The sequence below is a fragment of the Tursiops truncatus genome, chromosome 15 (genome assembly GCF_011762595.2).
Source record: "Tursiops truncatus isolate mTurTru1 chromosome 15, mTurTru1.mat.Y, whole genome shotgun sequence".
NCBI classification, from domain to species: domain Eukaryota; kingdom Metazoa; phylum Chordata; class Mammalia; order Artiodactyla; family Delphinidae; genus Tursiops; species Tursiops truncatus.
This window is the reverse complement of record NC_047048.1, coordinates 74,682,332-74,702,579: the sequence shown is the minus strand read 5'-3', so window position 1 is coordinate 74,702,579 and position 20,248 is coordinate 74,682,332. Positions and strand designations below refer to the sequence as shown.

Below are 20,248 nucleotides of genomic sequence, written 5' to 3'. Positions count from 1 at the left end.
ACTCAAACAGATTTGGTTACTGCAAGAATTTCCACTGCTGGAACAGAGACTCTCTTTATCATACAAGGGTTTTCTGACTGTCATGGAAATGCTGCCTTGTAACAGCAAAGGAACTATAGAAGACCCATAATTCTACTGAGCAGAAACGACACTGTGAACTTCTTGATGTACAATTTCCAAAATTGTTTTATGCATGTATTTTCCTCTGTGTCTTTTACTTTAACACAAATGTGATGTCCCGTATACATTGTTACACAATATGATTTCTTTTCATGAAGTAATGATTGCTTAGTTTTCCATGGTATGACTCTGCCACAGTTTTTTCCTCTAGTCCTTTTGTTGCTCATTTAGGTAGGTTTGTGTTTTGCTTTTATAAATAATACTGAGATAAACATCCTTGGACATACTTCATATTTGTCAAGTTATTTCTTTAGGATGAATACCTGAAAGTGGGTTTAAAGAGAGTGATCATTTCACTTTGACATAGTACATCGCCAGGTTGCCCTCTATGGGTTATATCAATTGATGTTCCCTTCAGCAAGGTAGGAGACACCTATTCTGCCACATCCTCACCAACATTCATTATTGTCAGTCTTTTGAATCCTTTAGACAAGCAACTTTTAGCCTGATCCTAAAATCTTATGTTATATATTTGCAAAGGGATAGAAGAAACTGAGTTGTAGGCAGATAGCATTTGAGTTAAAGAAATTCAGCTCTTTACTATAGAATTGTTTTCTTTTAAATCATCATGAAAATGCAATTTTTCAACATGGTCAGGGAGGAAGAGAGGAAATATAGGGAATTAGAAGCCCTGTGTGGACCCATGTTCCCTCTAGATCACTCCAGTGTGTATGGAGAAGGCAGTGGCTCTGGGAATGTGCTTTCCCATCTCATTCAGGGTCCACTCCCAGCTTTATCATGAAGAGGGCTAAAGCACCGTTGTTCTGGAAAGGAAGGCCGGGGTGTAAGGACAGCCAAACCCTACTCCCTATGGAAAAGAAGGAGTGAGAAGGTAGACAAATGTAAATCTGAGGTGTTTGTAAGTCAGTTTTTCCCAAACGAAGAGAGGAGAAGACAGTGAGTTTATAATTGTGGTATTTTGAGCTGAAAGAGACTTTGCAGTCTAGTGATTCTCAAGATCCAAAGGGAAGGGAGAAGAATCAGAATTTACAGGGGTTTGTGTGATTTGCAAAAGCACATTCAATATTATATAAGTTTATGTCTTGAAGATATTCAGTGTAAATATAAACATTTTTATTTGCAGAAGATCTCCTATGTATATCAATGATGGGGGTCAGGCTTGGTAGAAAAGGATAAGGAAACTGTATCCAGTTCAGTAATGCCATTGTACAGATGGGGTGGTCAAGGTCCGGAGAGGACCACAGAGCCAGCCAGGGACAGGACTCGAACCTCTACCTTTTTCCCTTAGAATATGAGGGGTTTCTTCTCCTTCCCCTCAGGTCTGTTGTTTGTGCAGTGTAGATATACTCTACTCCCAAGAGAGAAAACTAGAACACCTTGTCCATGCGTAAATTCTTGGTTTCTGTAGGCAATTCTAGTCTAAGAAGCTCTCCTGGCCTTCAAGGTAGGGAGGACTTAAGGAGAATGTGGCAGCCATTATTGGCAACCTTTCTAAAACAGAATGTGGATGTGGAGATAGTTCAAGTGTGGCAGCTGCGCACTTTATACACCCACCTACCCCCTCTCCCATTAGCCTGACAAGCAAAGAACGGAATTGTGAATATCTTGTTTATAAATGTCATGTTAGATAAATTCAGTCTGGCTGGAGGAATCCTTTATTTGTCCCTACTGCATATTAACAACAACAACAAAAAGCTGTTACAGAGAAAATAGGAAAAACAGAAGAAGGAAAAGTCAATTCATATCACTGTTACCCCCTACCATCTAAGCATATTAGTAAATTTGCTTCTAGTCATTTTTTGCCTTATGCATGTGCTTATTCTTTAGCAATAATTACCATAATATAACAGAACTTTTTTTCATATTCTTAAGAGTATGATAGTCTATGCTAGGTGTTCCACATTTATTCTGTTTATAAGGTTTCATGGCTTTTGCTTTTAAAGTTGTATAAGATTCTACCAGGAAAATGTATTACTGTTAACCTATCTGTTCTTTAATTGTTGCTTTTGAGTTGTTTCCCAAGTTTTTGTTTTTAGGAATAATTTAATTAAAAACTTCGTGCATAGAATGTCCTCATATTTAGGATAATTTCCTTGAAATTGCTAGACCAGAGGATACGGGTATTTTTATGGCTCTTTGTTGAATTTGCAAATAGTTTCCCCAAAAGGTTATACTTTACACTTACACCAGAAAAGTTAGTCAAGTATCAGTTTCACTGTGCTGTCTTCTGGCTTATAGAATCTTTCTTGTATGGTTGCAGAAAAAATAGTCTACTTCTCATTTGAGAAAACAAGGCTCACCTCCACCAAATGGCCATAACAGCATGCTGTGTGCTGAGCTGTAATTCAGTAATTTAATAAGTAGCTAAGTGTCTACTGTTTATCAGATATTGTAGATGAAAAAAAGAGTAAGACAGTCTGTACTCGTGAGGAGTTTACAGCCTGCTGGAAGAGATAGGCTCACATTTATAGGGGTCATGGTAAGAGTTTATCAGCTGGGAAAGAGTCAAGACAGTTCTAATCTTGGGGGTGGGATGATATCAGGAAAAGCCATGAAAAGAGCCATTAAAGCTTAGTATGAACAGGTGTCACCAGAAAGCATTCGTACAGAGGAGTGTGAAAATTGTCACACAGTTGCTCCAGAACGTTAAAATAGATGTGCCGAAGGGTATAAATTTATTGTCAAAAAATTCCTTGCATCTTAAAAAAAAACCCCAAACAGCTTTCTTTTTTTCTTCAATGTTTGTCACTGTGTACCCACACCTTGGGTCTTCATCTCTCTCTGTATAGTATGAGTATCCAACATTTTAAGTAGATCTGAAATGCAGAAATTTGTGATTCATACTAAAGCTTCAAACTGATAAAATTTTAATAAAATTCTAGGGATGTACCAGACTATACCATGATCATTGGCACCACCACTGAAGTGGAATATTGGAGGCCAATCATGTATGAGTTCAAGGTAAAGATTCAGATGAAAGGAATCAGCGAGCAGAGTGTGGTGATGACAGCTGTGGGTTCACAGGACTCCTGGGCATCCAGAACCAGGGAGATGATAGAACATATTTGTTAAAAACCTGGACTCTGGAAACAAAGACCTGTTGGGAAATCTTGGCTCCAAATAGTGAAGTTACTTATATCCAGACCTCAGTCCCCTCATCTATAAAATGAGAGTAATGACCTACCTCTCGGTTTATTGTGAGGATGAAATGGGATAACGCAGAAGGTATTTAGAAAGGCACTGGCACATAGGGGACTCAAGAAATGCATTGCTTTTTACAGGAATCTGTCTCTTTATAAGCAGAATAAGTGGGTTCATTCTTTACAGAACACCTATTGTGCGGAACAGTGAACACTGATAATCTCTGATTTGGGGAGTAGAGATCAGTTATTTTTCAGGTTCTGGTATTTCTCAGAAAATATTGGTCCAAAAAAGCCATGCAGGTTTTTCAGATATTCTAGCATGGCAGAAATCAAACTTCAACATTCCTATGACATATTCTGTTCGTTGTTTCCCCTTGATTTTTATTATATCTCATTGGTGTATTTTATATATGGGGGCAGGAGGAGAGAGTGAGCAGCCTTCCTGTTTTCTTCTATTTATTCCTTTTCTACTTCTGTTCCTTTTATATGCTCTCCCTTTCCCCATCCTTTATTTTATTTTGAAATCATATGAATGTGAATGGTGTATAATCCTTGGTCCATTGATTTGTTCCATTGTTTTCCTGGAATGTACTTGACCCTGTTAGAAATCATACATTGTTTGGCCTGTAGGGGGTGTTCAGAACAAAGATACCAGATGTGAGTCAATCCCGGGAAAGAACACCTACTCTGATGGGCCCACTGAATGCCAGGCCCACCTTAGCCCGCCCCTGCCCCAGCTCTCCCCGGCTGTGTATCAGTAGTACTGGCTTTATATCTTGATGTCTTTCACTCCATCTGCTTGCTTCAAGATTTGGCAGACAGGGCATTCCTCCTGCTGCTTCATGTAGAGCGAAAATACAGTCTTTGGTAAGATTTGGCACCCAGCTTGTAGTAACCAAATGGGATTCTACGTACAGCACCTTATTCAGTTCATCCAAAGAAGTTTCTCCCTTTAAGGAACTTGGGTCTGGATACTAAAACGCTCAGTCTTTTATCTGGAGCCCTGAAATTGAGTAGGGGTGTATTCACTTGTTTTGATTGATTCCTACTAGTTGGCCCACCTGAAATCTGATCCTGGACTGTTTCTTCCATGTCACGCCCCTAAGTATAGCACATAAAGCCTTTTGTGTTCCTGTGCCCCTCTGCTTTTCTAACTCCATCCCCACCCCACCGCGTCCTCGCATTTTGGCCATACATACCCTTCATTCCAGCCATACCCGACTGCTTTTAGTTCCTTAAATGTATTTTCTCCCTTTGTGCCCCTTCATTTGCTCTTCCCTTTCCTATTTCAGCGCTCTTCTTTCAAGACCATATCCTAGAGTCACCTCTTCTTGAGAGTATTTTCTGATCCCCCGCGTCACTATATGAGTTACAGCCACTCTCCTGTTCCCCCTTACAGACAGCACTGGCTACAGTCTCCTTGTCTGGCTCTTTGACTGAAGATAGTGACAAGATCTGTATCTTATTTATAATTATCATTTTATTCACAGAGTGAAGGGCAGTTCCTGGCACACAATAGGTGTATAATGAATGTTTACCTGGTTTGCCTTTCCCGTTTCTTCCTATAAAAATATGTGTATAAAATTTCACCTTATGTCTTGAACAGCCAGCATAACACACACACACACACACACACACACACACACACACACACACTATTGATCTTTGCTTTTTTCCAGTTAACAATATATCCTGGGAATTAGTTCATAGATTTTCCTCATTCTTTTTTTTTTTTTTTTTTGGTAAATGTTATGGAAGTATAGCATACATATTAAAATGTGCACAAGTCAGTGAGCAGCTTGATGACTTTTTCCAAAATGAATATACCTATGAAACCAGTATCCAGGTCAAGAAATAAAAGATGACCAGAAGCCCCCTTTCCAACCCTCCTCCCCTGCCCCACAGATAACTCTTCCCTGGCTTCTGACACTACAGGTTAGTCGTGCCTCTTCTGGGGCCCTGTGTACATAGAATTACGCCATCTGTGCCCTTTGGTGTCTGTTCCATGTGATGCATGAGACTCGTCCATGTGGTTGCATATAGTTGCAGTTTGTCTCTTCCGGTTGCTGTATAGTTTTCCAAGATTCAAATAGGCTACACATTTTTAATCTGTTCTACTATAGATGGACGTCTGGGTTCTTGCCAGTTTGGAGCTATTTTGAATGGTTCCTCATTCTTTTGTGTAGCTTCACGGTACTCCATCCATGTGGATGTACAGTAATTTATTCAACCAGTCTCCTTTGGGTGACATTTAGTTTTTTTCCCCATTGTTTTCCTATTACAAATAATATTGCACAAGGTTTTGAATAAACTTGTGCGTTATATTAAGGAACATTAAAAAAACAAACAACTTCGTGACGAGTGAGAGTACCAGAGAACATTTTTAGGGAAAAGCTAATCTATTTGGCAGCTCTGCTCGGTTGGTGAAAAGGAATCGCTGAACTTTTCTTAAGAACAGTTTCGTGCAATGAAGCTGGTTTACTCAAAGCATTTTGAGTTCCTCTCATAAAGGAGAGAGAAAGGCTTGAAATCCCATATCCACGCCTTCTTGGGCACAGCTGAGTTTGGAGGTCTCCACTGTTCATTGTCCTGACTTAGATACTCATTTATTCGAGTGTTCACTGTGCATCTTCTGTGTTCCAGACACCCTGTTCTAGCTACCAGGGGCATAGATCCTTGCCCTCATGGAGCTCACATTCTAGAGGGTGATACCAAGACAAATAAGAAAAGGTGTAATAGAAAAATAAAGCCGGGAGTGTCTGGGTGTTGGTGTTAAGACAGATTTTAGACAGTGCTCAGGAAAGGAATGGCTTTCTTTTTCTACTTCTTAATGCTGTTTTAGCTTACCAAGCCAGATGTAACAAACATTAAGGATACACGTTTAGGTTAAAACAAGTTGTGAACTCTCAAGTATATAGAATCTTCTAATTGTCATTTCCTCCTGGGTTCAGTTGTGTCAAATGATTCTGCTCCTAATCGGGAATGTCAGATTTCATTATCTAGTGAGGAATTTTTTATGAGTCAGAGTCATTTATTAATGTGTGTGTTCAAGTGAAAATCGTGTTACTTGATTCATAGGGATATGGAAGCTGACTGGAATTCTGATGGAGAGAGGAGATGGTTGCCTTCCTGTTAGGAGGCCCGGTGCTTTGCTCCCGGAAGCTCTCCAGTTAAAGCCATGGCCCAAGGCTGCTTACATTGGCATCTGGACGGAAATTTCCAATTATGTAAACCTGAATGGGGCTTATTTTTCTCAGCTAAGTTATGATCATAAGAGATGCCTCAATCTAGAAACAGGGGCTGGATAATAATTACCATTTCTCGTGAAAGTGTAAAAAAGCTACTGGTAAGCCTGAATTGGTAGTAAATGTTATTTTAGCATTTATCACACTGCATTATACCTTCTTCTTTAATTGTGTCTGTACCTTATTCTGTGTTGTCCTGCTCATCCTTGGCCCACAGTGGCCTAGAATTGTGTGTAAAAAAATAAAAAGCACACAGGAAAGTAGGGGCTCAGCAGGTACTTGTTGACACAATTAAGCATTTAACAACCATGTGCCAATTAAAATTCTTTTTTCTGTGATTCAGCTACAGTTGATCAGGAACACATTACTGGAAAGTACCATTTTTCAAAGAAACGTTCAGCAAAGTGGTATGGAACACCTAACCTCACCTCTCTCTGTTTTTGACTTCACTAACCATGTGACCTTAGGTAAATGACTTCTGGAGGACTTTACATCTTTATCTTAAATAGGAAATCAAGATGATATCTACTTCACAAAGATGTGACTTTTAAATGAGATCATTTAGATTGAAAGCAGCGCACATATACACTTCCTAGTTTAGGCCAGAACCATGGGCTAAATTTAGTAACAAGACTTTTAATAGGGACACTTGTAAAGGTCCTACAGTTTGATCTCTATAACCAACTGCATGAGCACAGAACAGAGGAAGTGTAGCTTAGCAGCTAAAAAGATTGAGTATTTTGCCTCTAGCAAGCTTAATGTGAATCAGTAATATGGTGTGACTGCTATTTACTAACAACACTCAGCAATTATCGATCGATTATCTACCATGTAATGGAAGTTTTAAATTCTATTAATAAAAATACCCAAAACAGAATTGCCCAAAGTGAGTTCTGCAGAGAATCACTTGATGCTACTAGTTATATTATGTGGGGGAAAAGGGGCTGGTTTGGGAAATGGTGGATTAGATTATTCAGCCTCTCCCCTGTAGGATTTCTTTGGCCTTGAGTTATTGTGCATTTGCATCTCCAAGAGGGGGCTTTAGCTGACAGCGCTTTGGTAACAGATGGAATAGGGCTGCTGGTAGTTCTGCTTGTTTCTGGGCCCATCAGACTGCACCTGGACCACTGTCAGCCTGGGCACCACTCTTTGTCAAAGTGTAGACCACTGGGCGGGTATTCAGAGGACAGCAGCCAGGATGGGGAGGGAAGGTGTGGTGATGGCAAGGGCAGGGGGCTCACAGAGGAAGTGGGGCTGTCTAGCATGGGGTTGCAGGAGGAGGTTAGGTGGGGTAGAGGTGAGGGTGGGGGGAGGTTGAAAATGCCTGTCTTCCAATATCTGAAGTGTGGGAAAGGGACTTTACTGTTCTGTCAAGGGGCAGGATGAGAACCAGTGGGTAAAAGTGGCTGGAAAACATTTTGGACCCAACCCAAAGTAGAATTTTCTTTGAAGATGGCTTTATTTTACTTATGATTCTGTGTTCTTGGAAGGCATAGTTTTTGGGTGGTGTATGAGGAGGTATTGAAAAGTGTTCTTTAAAATCCCATCCAACCCTGAGTCTGTGAATTTGTGATTATTTTCTTTTGTTTGGCAAAATTTATGTCTTCAGCCTTTTGTTTTTTCAGCCTTGTGCTAATTCCTGTGGATAATTAGAAAAAGCATTGATAATACATGGTTTGTGTAAATTTGTTAATTGAATGACAAGACTAACACACGAGACAGTTAGCAAACTAAGACAAAATGTAAACAAAAGGCAAAATTTTGACAATCTTTAACAGTACCACAGACATTCTAGAAGGGGAAGACTGGAGAATTATATAAACTGGGGTTTGAAGGATTAATGAGATTTGGATGGCAGAAAGGAGAGCAGAAGCATTGCAGATCAACAGAAGCCCAGGCATGCAGGCAAGAGACGTAGAAGGCTTTTGAGGAGCAGTGTGGCTAAATCTGTAATTAAGAAAGATCCACCGGGCTTCCCTGGTGGCGCAGAGTCTGCCTGCCGATGCAGGGGACGCGGGTTCGTGCCCCGGTCCGGGAAGATCCCACCTGCCGCGGAGTGGCTAGGCCTGTGAGCCATGGCTGCTGAGCCTGTGCGTCCGGAGCCTGTGCTCCGCAACGGGAGAGGCCACAACAGTGAGAGGCCCACGTACCGCAAAAAAAAAAAAAAAAAAAAAAAATCTCCTTAAGAGCAATCATTTAAGTCATGTAGGTGTGTGAAATCTTTGAGGGACAGGTTGTGGCTAGAATATGGATGAGCAAGTTCTTAAGTTCAGTGGTTAGAGCGTAGGTCCACCTGGTTCAAATCCATCCCTCAGTGACCTTGGTGAAGCAAGGTGGAGAAACTGAAGCCTAGAAGTTGACTCTAAGTTGGATGGTATTACTTGCCTCTTAGGTTATGAGGATTAAACAAGATAAAGAATTAGGTAATTAAGTGCTCAATAAATGTTACTCACTATTATTTATTAGGTAGCTGAAGTCTCCCTAGAGCCTTGGTTCTGGAAGTGTGGTCCTCTGACCAGCCACACTGGTATCACCTGTGAGCTTGTTACAAGTGTAAATTCATGCGCCCCACTCAGACTTACTGAATCAGGGTCTCTGGGGGTGGGAGGCGTAGAAGCAGCCTTCAGAAAGCTCTCCAGGCAATAGGCAGGGAAAGGTTTGAGAACTGCCCTAGAGGAATCCTACAGAACTAAGAAAGGGAGGGAATTTTTAAAAGAGGGGCTAACAACATTGCCCTTTACAGTGTAGAAGATAAAAAGCTCAGAGAAGATGAAATTCGGGAGAAAGGAGGTAGTGTATTTTTTGCAGTGCCTGACAGCTTTACACACAATGTTCAATAAATATTTGTTTCTATGTTATTGAAGACAACTGGTTTAAGTAGTATGTTGGGGATAGAAGGAAGATTTAATATAATATGTATAATATACATAAGTCTAAGTGATTAAAAAATATAGTACAGAACCATATTAGAAATATGATATTGGAAGAAGTTTAAATCTTAGGCTTAACTACCTACCTACCTACTATGACCGGGCACAGTGCTCTCTGCTGTAAATAGAAAATGAGATGCTACTGTTGTTTTCAGAGGCTTCACAGCATGGTACTTTCTTTAAGGATTTGAAGCTAATTTTTTTTCCTGTAACTTTTTCTTGCTACAGAGAGTAAACACTGTATCTGATCTATTCTCAGCCAGTGCCAGGAGTTAAGCATGCAGTTGTCTTCCAGTCACAGCCGGGCCTAATCTGAAACTGCTCCCTCATTTCTAAAAGCATTCTGAACATTGATTTCTTTTGTTAATTATTTTACGGCTCTGGATTTATCTTAGAGATGATTAGAAATCTTTTGAAAGAGTTTATGTCCCCGTTTAATGTGGGCCACCTGATGTTTTCCACATTGAGAATTGTGCCATTTGATTTGTCCCTGTCCCCACCCCCATCACAAGTACAAGCACCACACAATAGCTTGAAATAAAGTAAATAGACTTCTAAGCTTCATCCATTTAGTCGTTATTTACTGCCCATTATGTGCAGGACACTGTGATAATAATGATGAGACAGTGTCCACAAAATATGTCTTGCTGAAGAACCAGGACCGCCCGAGGCTGGGTGTATTGAGTCTGGAGGAGTGGCCCAGCCTCTCTGCTGCATACCTGCCTGGGGCCTGGTTAGAGGTCAGTCAAGTGTTCAGATGATCCCTAGCACACGCCAGAGTTTAGACTTATAAATGTGCCACCCCTGAGATTGCTTTCCAAAGATGACGATGATTGGGCGGTTAATATGGTTAAGAATATGTTTTTTTTTGTTTTGCTTTGTTTTTATTGAGATATAACTTGCATATAACATTATTTTAGTGTCAGGTGCGCAACATAATGATTGGATATTTGTATGTATCATGAAGGGAATATGTTTTAACTGACACCTGGACCAAGCCCCCTGCTCCTTTCCCATTGCTTTGAACTTTGGGGCTGAGGTGGGTGGGTAGTGAGGACTGCTAACATTCTTTCGTTATTTTCTTCTTCTCTCCAAATAAAGCAAAGAAAAATAGCTGGAACCTTCATCACCACTTTCGAAAGATAGCCAGGACCAGACCTACATCTAAGTGTTTCCAGAAGGCAGGGCAATTGGTGGTTTCCTTTCTCTGAGAATAGTGATTGAGTATTGAGAATGTGAACTTAAAGAGAGCGGAGATCTTTTTCAGAATGTTTTAACTGATCCATAAAGGTCTTTCTGATCATAACGGTGCTAGAATACAGCTTGGGTATTTGAAGACCAGGTAGAATATAATTTTTTTTTCATTTATGGTTTTTCTAAAACTGCTGAATATGGACAGAAATACCCCTAAGTTCTTCTAGCTACCCAAGGAATATTGGTGTCCTGAAAACATAGAACCCAGTATGGAAAATAGAAGTTACAGCATTTGTAGGGTTTTAGAACTGAAAGAGGTTTCAAAAAGAAAAGGGGATAAAAAAGAAAGAAACCCAAAGTTACGTGGGGTTTTCTGTGTGTTTTACGTTACTGATTGCTTTTGAATTAACCTCTTTTCCCTCCCCGTCTGTTTCCTGCAGTGAACACCTACCTCTTCATGATGCAGGCTCAAGGCATTCTCATCCGGGACAACATGAGAACGATCGGCGCTCAGGTTTACGAGCAGGTGGTTCGGAGCGCTTATGCCAAGAGGAACAGCAGCGTGAATGACTCAGGTATATTTTTAGTAAAGAGGTGGTCTGCTCAGAGGGCCTCCTCCCAGGAGTTCAGCTAAGCGGTAATGATGGACCCAGGAGTGAATATTTCTGCCTCAGTCTTTGGAGCTTTTACCTGTAACTTTTATTATCTTATAAGCACTAAGTATATAAAGAGGGGAAAAGAACATCGAGGTTAGATGGCTTTGCCTGACATTATATTGTAAGAACTTGTTCCCGAATCGTAGTTTTCACTTTAACTACTTTTACAAAAGACTGTACATAGCAAGTTCTTCACCTTTGAGAGGAGGCTGCCTTTTTTATGTCTCTCTTTTTAACTCTTCCAAAAGTTGAACAGAGGAAGTATTTCCAGATGGTTAAATGGGTCTGTCGTGAAGCCTCTCCAGTCTCCAGCCAGGAATGGTTTTTATTTAGAAAACAGATTCTGAGATTTCATTTTGCTTCGCATTCATGATTTGCCACTTCTTTCTTTAGCTGAGGACTAATGTGCTTCCCCTGTGGCTTCTTAGTGATTTCACTCAAGCCTAGTATTATAAAATATGTATATTTTTAAAAATATTCTTTCCTCCAAATCAATCCTTTTTTCTTCTCTAGTAAGTTCTAAGATTGTCCAGAGCTCACCCTAGAATGTGCAATTGCTTTGCAACCGTCGCAAGTGAGAATTATTCTGGGGTGTTGGGATATCAAGAGAAAGCATTGCCTCTGAAAGGGAAGTTAAATCCTGAGAAGAACTGACCACGCCGTAATTTATCAGTCTGTCCTGCTGGCCAGTTTAGCAGCAACCAAGCACTACAGTTAGCAAACCCATAAGCTTTGGTACTTACTTCCTTTCTTCTTGTTCGCAAAGAGCGAACGATCAACTTTTCAGAGCTTTTCAGCCAAATTGTGGCCTCACGGGACAAACTGCCTGAGCTCTGTACCGTACCGGGAAGAGGAGTCCCTGCAGCTCCTGAAGTCAAGGGAGAAGGCCAAGCAGATTTTTGTTTCCTAATTCATCCTGTGTGGTGTTCGGTTTTAACAGATGATCCCACACACATTGTCTCACTTGACTCGGATATGGCTCCATCGGGTAGGCAGGATTTTGTTACTTCCATTTTTCACATGTACAGGTAATCTTGGGGGTGTTGGAGTGGCTTGGTCATGTGACTTTCCCTAAACGCCGCCCGAACCTGCTTCTAGTTGGGTGATAAAACTCGGGAATACTTTGACCGCCATTCAGAGCTCTTTCCCCTGTATCACTCCAGATAAAGGAGCATGTGTGCTGTCATGACCTTTACCCAGTCCATGTGTTCATGCCTCTCCAAGGTTAGAGGTTGCTGGGGCTTCTCTCTGGGCCATTGGCGAGGTAGCCTGTTTTCTCTCAAAGTTAGAGGGTGCGCAGCAGGTCTCCATCCCTGCACCACTGCTGGTCTTGCAACACAGGTCATGCTAATTCCCTGAGGGGTTATTGTCCTTGGAAGTTGAGCAGAGAGTGAGTTGCACCCTTGGAAGTCCTATCCAGGGACCCATTGTTACTTGAATTTGCATGTGTTTATCCTCAAATTATCATACACTAAAATAATTCTTCCCAGCATCCCTCTGGTTGGACTAGTTAATCATCCATTGTGTGTTTAATGTGTCTCTCTTCCTCATAAATCGGAAGTCTTTGCTGTCGGGGCCTGCTTCTGATGGGGTAGATGATTTTTTTTTTTTAACTTGGAATCTTTATTCTTTATGATTTTGTAATAGCTTATCCTTAGTTTGGTTAAGCAAACTCTAATTTGGCTATGAGAACTCTTTCAAATTTGCTAAAGGAACTATGATGATAAAATTATACAACAAGTTGGGAAAAATACCCGTGAAATAACACAACTTTTTATAAAATTGTCAGGTTTCAATTCCAGTAACCCATAAGACAGGGCCTAAAGCCAATTCATAGTCACATCATTCCAGAATGAGGGGCTATTGCCAGAAACTTTATGGGGTGGGAAAAGGAATAAAAGATGGTCAGTGCTGATAAATACAGGTTTAATGGTACAGTGCTCTCCACAGACAGCTACAGAGACTATAAACTATTATCCAGAAACTTACAACCATACAACACAGATCACTTAGCCAGATCTAAAATAAACTGGCTTCTTGTAAATACTACAGCCGTTCTTCCATCCAAAAATGACCCTAATCTCACATGAAAACAGTTACTGTAGGGGAACCAGAAACCCAGCTTTGTGGCCCAAAGTAAAAACCACAGGAAAAATAGCGATTCAGTGGCTAGCTGGTGAAAATGGGAGATCTGGTGCCCTTCACTGCGCTGCTTTGCTCTTCTTACTCCTTTTGTCCCCCTTCTCCAGCCCACCCACGTTAGCTCTCAGTAGACTTGAACAAGCCATCTGAAACTGAATCATTTCTTCGGAGCTCACCACTGTGCTGATCTTCCTTTTCCCATCAGTAGCTCTTAACGGACACTTGTCATCTGAGGGCTCAAAGCCCTCCACAGAACCCTTCCTTGGAACGGCTTTATTAGTTCTATCATCATCTGCTCGCTCTCCAGCGGCACCATCCTGGCGCTGCTGGCTCCGCTCCGTCAGCATAAACGCCCTGGGGTAGATGATTTGCTTGCATTATCTCATAGGCTCCTTACAAGAACTCAGTAAGATAATGACTGTGTCCCCCTTTCAGGGATGAAGGGGTCGGAGTTATAGGATTCTCTGCAGCAGTGGGGTTGGGACTTGCTGACCTCTGAACCCCAGCAGCGCTCCTCATTGCCTGTGTTGCCTTTGTACTACCCCTGGTACCTGGTACACTGCCTAGCACATAGGAGGCATAGAGTAAATGATGTTTGAGTGTGTGAGTGGATAGATTTAACAAGAAAACACATTTTAAGTGTTGTAACCTAGTTCTGAGATTACCATCTTGATTGGCTTTTATTTTATTGGCACATCCTTGGTGAGTAAGTGTTGAAGAGGAAACATCATTTCATTGGAAGTTATCCAGTAGAAACCAACTATTTTTATTCATTTCAAAGTAATTTTCTGCCTAGCACAGTCAGAAAGAGCATTTGGGGCCTAAAGCTGCTGAGATAGCCAGATGACCACCACTGCTGACCCCGGCCACTCCCGCCAGGAGCACCGTGGGTTTGGTAAGAGTAGCCTGGACTGAGGTAGTTCATGAACTGTGTTGCCCCGCTCTGGAAAAAAAGTGCTGTGGCACACACCCATGTTCAAAGGCCTTCAGGAGGCCAAGGGTAGCTAAAAAGCTAGTGTGTCGTTTAAGTAATGCTAGCTTTCTTTATCCTTGAAAGCTAAAATGGCTACTGCCTAAAAAGAAAGTACTTTGAGGGACCAGGACTGTGACCTGGAATTAAGCCTGAAATAATGACCTGGAGAAGCTTCTTGTCACTGAAAGCCTTTGGTATGTGAAATTGTGAGTCCTGTAAAATTTACCCAGAGCACTGGGGGGAGACGCTCAAGAGAATATTGGCATCAGAAGAGAATCCCTGGGTTCATCCAGTCCAGCCACTTAGTTGTATATTTGAGGTGAGTGGTTGGGTGGCCTGGCGTTTCTCATTCCTAAGTACGAATTTCCAGGTGTCATTCTATGCAGTCACTTTTACCCAGAGGGAGATTTCTTCCCTCTGTATTCACGTGCAAATGCACACAAACCTTCCCGTGCTGATGGCCTCAGTCCCCTTCTGGTCACATACTCAGGAAAGTATCCTGTTGCCCACATCCTTCAAAACAGGTCTGTTGTGGTAGACAAATAAAATGAACTGAGTCACTGCCAGTACGTTTCATACTTTATTCCGTGAGGTCGATGTTCTTTCTTAACCTCTTTCTCTCTGGTTTTTGCCTGCTCAGCCCATAGTTGTCTTTTCGTCTCCTCTCCCAGCAGGTGGTCAGCCTTAAGCGAGCTAACTCTCGAAGAATGCAAATTCTTTATATTTTACAAATGCTTGTCCTGATGGCATCTTTCTAATATATATATATTTCCACTTTTTTTCAGTCAAGAGAGGCAAGGGTTTGGCCTTTTCTCAAATGGGAGGAGAAAGTAGTGATTCTTCCTGGCATCTGTTACTCAGCACTTTTCAGTCCCCGCTCAGCTGGATTTGGTAATTTGAGGGAGAAAGCAGAATTTTCCCACCACCGTGGACTGGGGTAGCCGTGTCAACCTGGAAGCACACTGGACTCCCCTGGGCAGCTTTACAAGATGCTGATGCCTGCCCCCACCCCCGACCCCCAGAGGGTCTTATTTAATTAGTCTGGGGTATATCCTGGGCATAAGGATTTTTAAAAAGCTTCCTAGATGATTCTAGTATGCAGCCAAGGCTGCTGAACCGCTGATGTAAAGTAAAGTTGACCGAGCAGGCCATTTGGATCTGCAGGTAGGAAGTGTTAGACCTGCGCGGTCTCCTAGGAGTTTCGACTCGCCCAGGAAACAACAAGAGTCGGAAGTCGATGCAAAACGCAAGAGGTTTATTGAAGGCCGGTGCACCGGGGTTCCTTGGTCCTCACGCAGGAGGTCGAAGAAGGAACCCTTTTGGGCGCGAATATGTCAGTTTTATAGGTTCCCACTTCCCCGTATGTAAATTATAGATTTGGTTGTGTTCTCCTGCTGATTGGTCCCGGCTTAGGCTCGGACCAGAGAGGGAACTTGTCCCCAGCTGCCTGATTGGTCTTTGACAGACACCTTTTTTACATTTTGTTATCTCCCTCCTTCTCCCCAGCTGCCTGATTGGTCTTTGACAGACACCTTTTTTACATTTTGTTATCTCCCTCCTTCTCGGAAGGGGGCCGGACATCCTGGAAATTCACCCATTGTCTAAGAAGCCCCTATTGTCTGGAGAGTTCTTAATCATTAGCTGGAACAATGTCCCTCGAGTCCCACAGAAGGATGTCTGTTGTGGTCCCATGTTATAAATGTAAAAGCAGCTGCCTTCTTTGCCGTCTACCTCCCTTGCTGGAAGAACATGTCCTGATTCGAAATGGATTAGATTTAAATTAAAGAGTAAAACCGTGACCATAGAAATTCAGCAGGCTGGCTTTTTCTCTCAGCAGTTCCCTCATTCAGTAGGGTTGTGCTTTAGAAGACTAAGAAATGGGTGTTTGGGGCTTCCCTGGTGGTGCAGTGGTTGGGAGTCCGCCTGCCGATGCAGGGGACGCGGGTTCGTGCCCCGGTCTGGGAGGATCCCACATGCCGCGGAGCGGCTGGGCCCGTGAGCCATGGCCGCTGGGCCTGCACGTCCGGAGCCTGTGCTCCGCGACGGGAGAGGCCACAGCAGTGAGAGGCCCACGTACTGAAAAAAAAAAAAAAAAAAAGAAATGGGTGTTTGGAACCCCTGAAGAGAGTATGCAGTATAGTCCTCCCATTTCTAGGCGGCTGGAGGAGAGCTAGGACTCCACAATAACCAGGCACAGTTTTACCAGGTTGTGAGCAATTAATTTCCTCTGCCTCTTCCAGTTTAAAAGGCTTCTACTACTAGTGGAAAGGTAGATTTTGTTTAAATTTTTATATAAAGAATTTAAAATTAGAAATGAGGAAATTTGTGTTTGTTGGGGGTGGGTGTTCTCCACGGTGTAGGGCAAGGTTATGGAGGACTTTCACTTAGGAGTTGTGTGTTTCAGGTTTTCTTTTTTAAAAATGACATTATTAATTTAGTAACCAGAAGAAAAGAATAAGTGGTGTTTTGTTTCATGCTAGCTGCTAACGAAACAGGAGGGAAGGGGGCAGGGCACAACCTTTAAAAGAATGACATAGCCCTTGGGATATGACATAAACAGGTTAGAACCAACTAGGTCCAAGATGGCGGAAGATTCGACTTCCAGTAGACCTTGAGCCTCATAATATACTCTCCGTAATACATTAGCTAAATGACACACCCACAGGCGCATGACAGTTCCGAGGCTGACCGTAAAAGGTCAAAAATTAGGCGGTGGCCCAATTCCTGGAAATTCTGCCCCTTCCCCCCAAAAGCTGGAATTATCCTCCCACTAGTTAGCCTATGAAGTTACCCGGCTCAGAAAGACTAACAACAACCCCGTATTTCGAGGCCTCGCACCTTCTGAGATGGTCCACACTCTGTCTGTGGTGTGTGTTTCTTCCAAGGCCATTCTCGCCTTTTGCAATGGACTGCATTCTTCTGCCTATGGAATGTGTATCTCTAAACAAATCCACTTCTTACCTATCACTTTGTCTGTCACCGAATTTGAATTTCTGTGCTGAGACATAACCTGAGCTTCAGTAAGTCCTGAGACCAGGTGTGTGATCTCTGTTAAAAGACAGTAGGTTCATGGGACTTCCTGGTGGTCCAGTGGTTAAGACTCCACGCTTCTAATGCAGGGGGTGCGGGTTCGATCCCTGGTCAGGGAACTAAGATCCCACATGCTATGGGAGTGGCCAAAAAAAAAAAGACAAAAGACAGTGGGTTCAAGTCCCAATCTGGGTTGCACAGTTTCACTACCAGGCCTATTATATATATATCAGTGTTGGAAGGAAGTAGAAAGGAATTTATCTGTGTCCCCAAACAGACCCCCAAAGTAGGATCATTAAGGTTAGACGGTGTCTTGTCTCCTCTCCCACATGTTTTTTTAACTTCTTGTTCCCTACTTAGGTTGTAGCTCTAAGGCTTGGTTCTGTCTTTGCCCAGAATTATTATTCTGTTTTTGTTGATTTGCTTATGAAAATGCCTGTTGTCATACTTCTGGGAATTTCTTTGCCTAATTACTGTGATGCCGTTTCTTTTTTTTTCCCTTAAAAAGTATTTATGTATGTATTTATTTCACACACACACACACACACACACACACACACACACTGTATTTTATTTTTACAAGAGATAAATAAACTGACACCAAGCATTGTAAATGGATGACCACAACAGAAGCAAAAATGATTGCAATTACCAAACACGAAACACACTCACACTATGTCATAATATTGACATTCAGTCCAGGAATCCTCCACAGTAACAGCGCCTTTACTTTGCAGTGAAAATTGATTTGTATATTTGACATGGGACTGAGTGAACTGATGAGGATGACTGTAATTTTTGTGATGACGTTTCTAACCAGCTTCTCCCTCCACACATGCACACATCACAGACATACACGTTTTCTAGAACACATGAAAACTGCTAATTTTTTTTCTTAAAAAGAATCATTTTATGTACAAAAAAATATGTGTGTATATATATGTATACAATTAAGCAAAATGAGAATCACCCAGAGTAATGATTAGCATTGGAGGTTCTTGATGTAGCTTTTTGAAATGTTAATACCTTCAGAAAGGGCTGGACTTAGGATGGATTTGCATGTGTGAACTGAGGACTTTGGGCTAATTTCTGTGTAAATGTAATTTTACCTTTAGTGTTCATGCTGACTTGGTTTATGTCTTTATATAAATGCAAGCTTATTGTTTTTCAGGAAAGCTGCAACTAAAAAGGACAGAAAGCATTCTGTCCTTTCCTGCCCTGTTAAGAGACTTAAATATTATTGTATTTACGAGATGATATGAAACGTATTATATATATATGAATCCTTGTATTCAGCCATATTTATAATAAATACTCATAATATAAAAAAAAAAGAGACTTCAAATTCTCTTCAAGTTGCCTCTCATTGAGTTTCGTCCTCCGAGTACTTGTAGAATAGGCAGCCATGTGTCTGTATAAAAGGACTCACTGTATTAGCCATTTGATTCTTGGAAGCCTTTTCATAGTGCTTTTTAAAAACTATCCATGTTGAAGATTCTAGAATTCCAGGGTGCAAAGTGAATGTGAATAGGAAGTTTTAATTTTCATAGAATCAGCATGAATCCAAAAGGACTGGAGAAAGAGATTTTCATACTCTGAAAAAATAGGGCAGTGTAATGGAAAGAGTTCAGTCGGGTCTCTGTTATGCACTAGCCAGGTCTCCTTGTACAAGTTGTGTATACGGTGCCTCACTTTCTTTATCTGTCAAAAGATAAAGAGGTTGGAGGACCCCCTTCATACCTCCCCCTAGGAAAAAGGCCTCTGCTTTACTCTTTAACACATCACTAAAATGACAGTAGATTTTGTGTGTGTGTGTGTGTGTGTGTGTGTGTGTGTGTTTAATGGCGTAAACCCCTGTAAATGAGAACAAGAAAGGAGACCACAGCAAAAAATTTTGCAAGTTGGAAAGCAGATGGACCAGTGATAAAGGACTTAATGGACCCAAGAAAACTGACTGCTAATGTGGCAGCAAGGAAAGCCAGCAACCACTGCAGTTTATACCCCAGAATCCCTCAGAAGCTCAGGAATCAGCAACATCAAGTACTTTTGGAGATAAGAATAAAGGTGGCAACTAAGATAAAGGTTGGTTGAAAGCTGTTTAGAAAGCAGTCAGATACCCAGATTCCTTCCCCCGTCCTGGCAAAGTACGAGAGACTTGATAACCTCCAGAGATGGCAAAATAGAGGGTCCTTCAACCGGGGGGACCTGGCTTGGTTTAGGGTACGCTAGCCTTTTCCTCTTCCTCAGTTTTAGGGTGCTTGCAGCAAAGAGCATGTGATTCTGGCAGGAGATTAGAATAGACTTCTCTGGGGAACCTGACTGGACCAAGAGGAAAGACCCAAAGATATTGACACCGGAGGTTTCCAAACCAAACTTTTGGCCAGAACACCCTCCGATGAAGAACCTCAGTCCAGACCCTTCCAGTTAGCTTTCGTTCCCCACTCCTAAATATTAGCAGATGGCCAGGGATCACTGTGCTAGAGACCAAAACAAATAAGAAGCAGCAAATTGAAAGAAACAGAATATACTGGGAGGAAAAAACTTAACTATCACATATGTTCTCAAGGGTCAGAGGAAAAGGATTGCAAACATGGAACAAGACATTGAAAAAAAAATGAACATTCAGAAAATTAAAGGGACACTTTGAAATAAAAACTCTAACAGCAGAAAATGATAATTAGAAGAAGGACTGGGTAAACTTGAGGAAATCTCTCAAGGTAGAGCAGAAGAATAGCAAGATGGAAAGTCAGTTAGAAAAGATGGGAAAATTGTAGGGCCAGGAAGTCCAACATCT

At 41.7% G+C, this 20,248-nt stretch overlaps 1 protein-coding gene across 5 annotated transcripts in view; it reads left to right on the top strand.

Annotated features, from left to right (window-relative positions):
* B4GALT5 (beta-1,4-galactosyltransferase 5) overlaps nt 1–20,248 on the top strand; it is a 145,508-nt gene that overhangs the window by 69,448 nt on the left and 55,812 nt on the right. For all 5 annotated transcript variants that reach the window (XM_033840962.2, XM_073793093.1, XM_073793094.1 and 2 more), the window contains one exon: nt 11,094–11,228. In XM_033840962.2, coding sequence (XP_033696853.1) covers nt 11,094–11,228 — 135 coding nt within the window. The remainder of the gene's footprint in view (nt 1–11,093; nt 11,229–20,248) is intronic.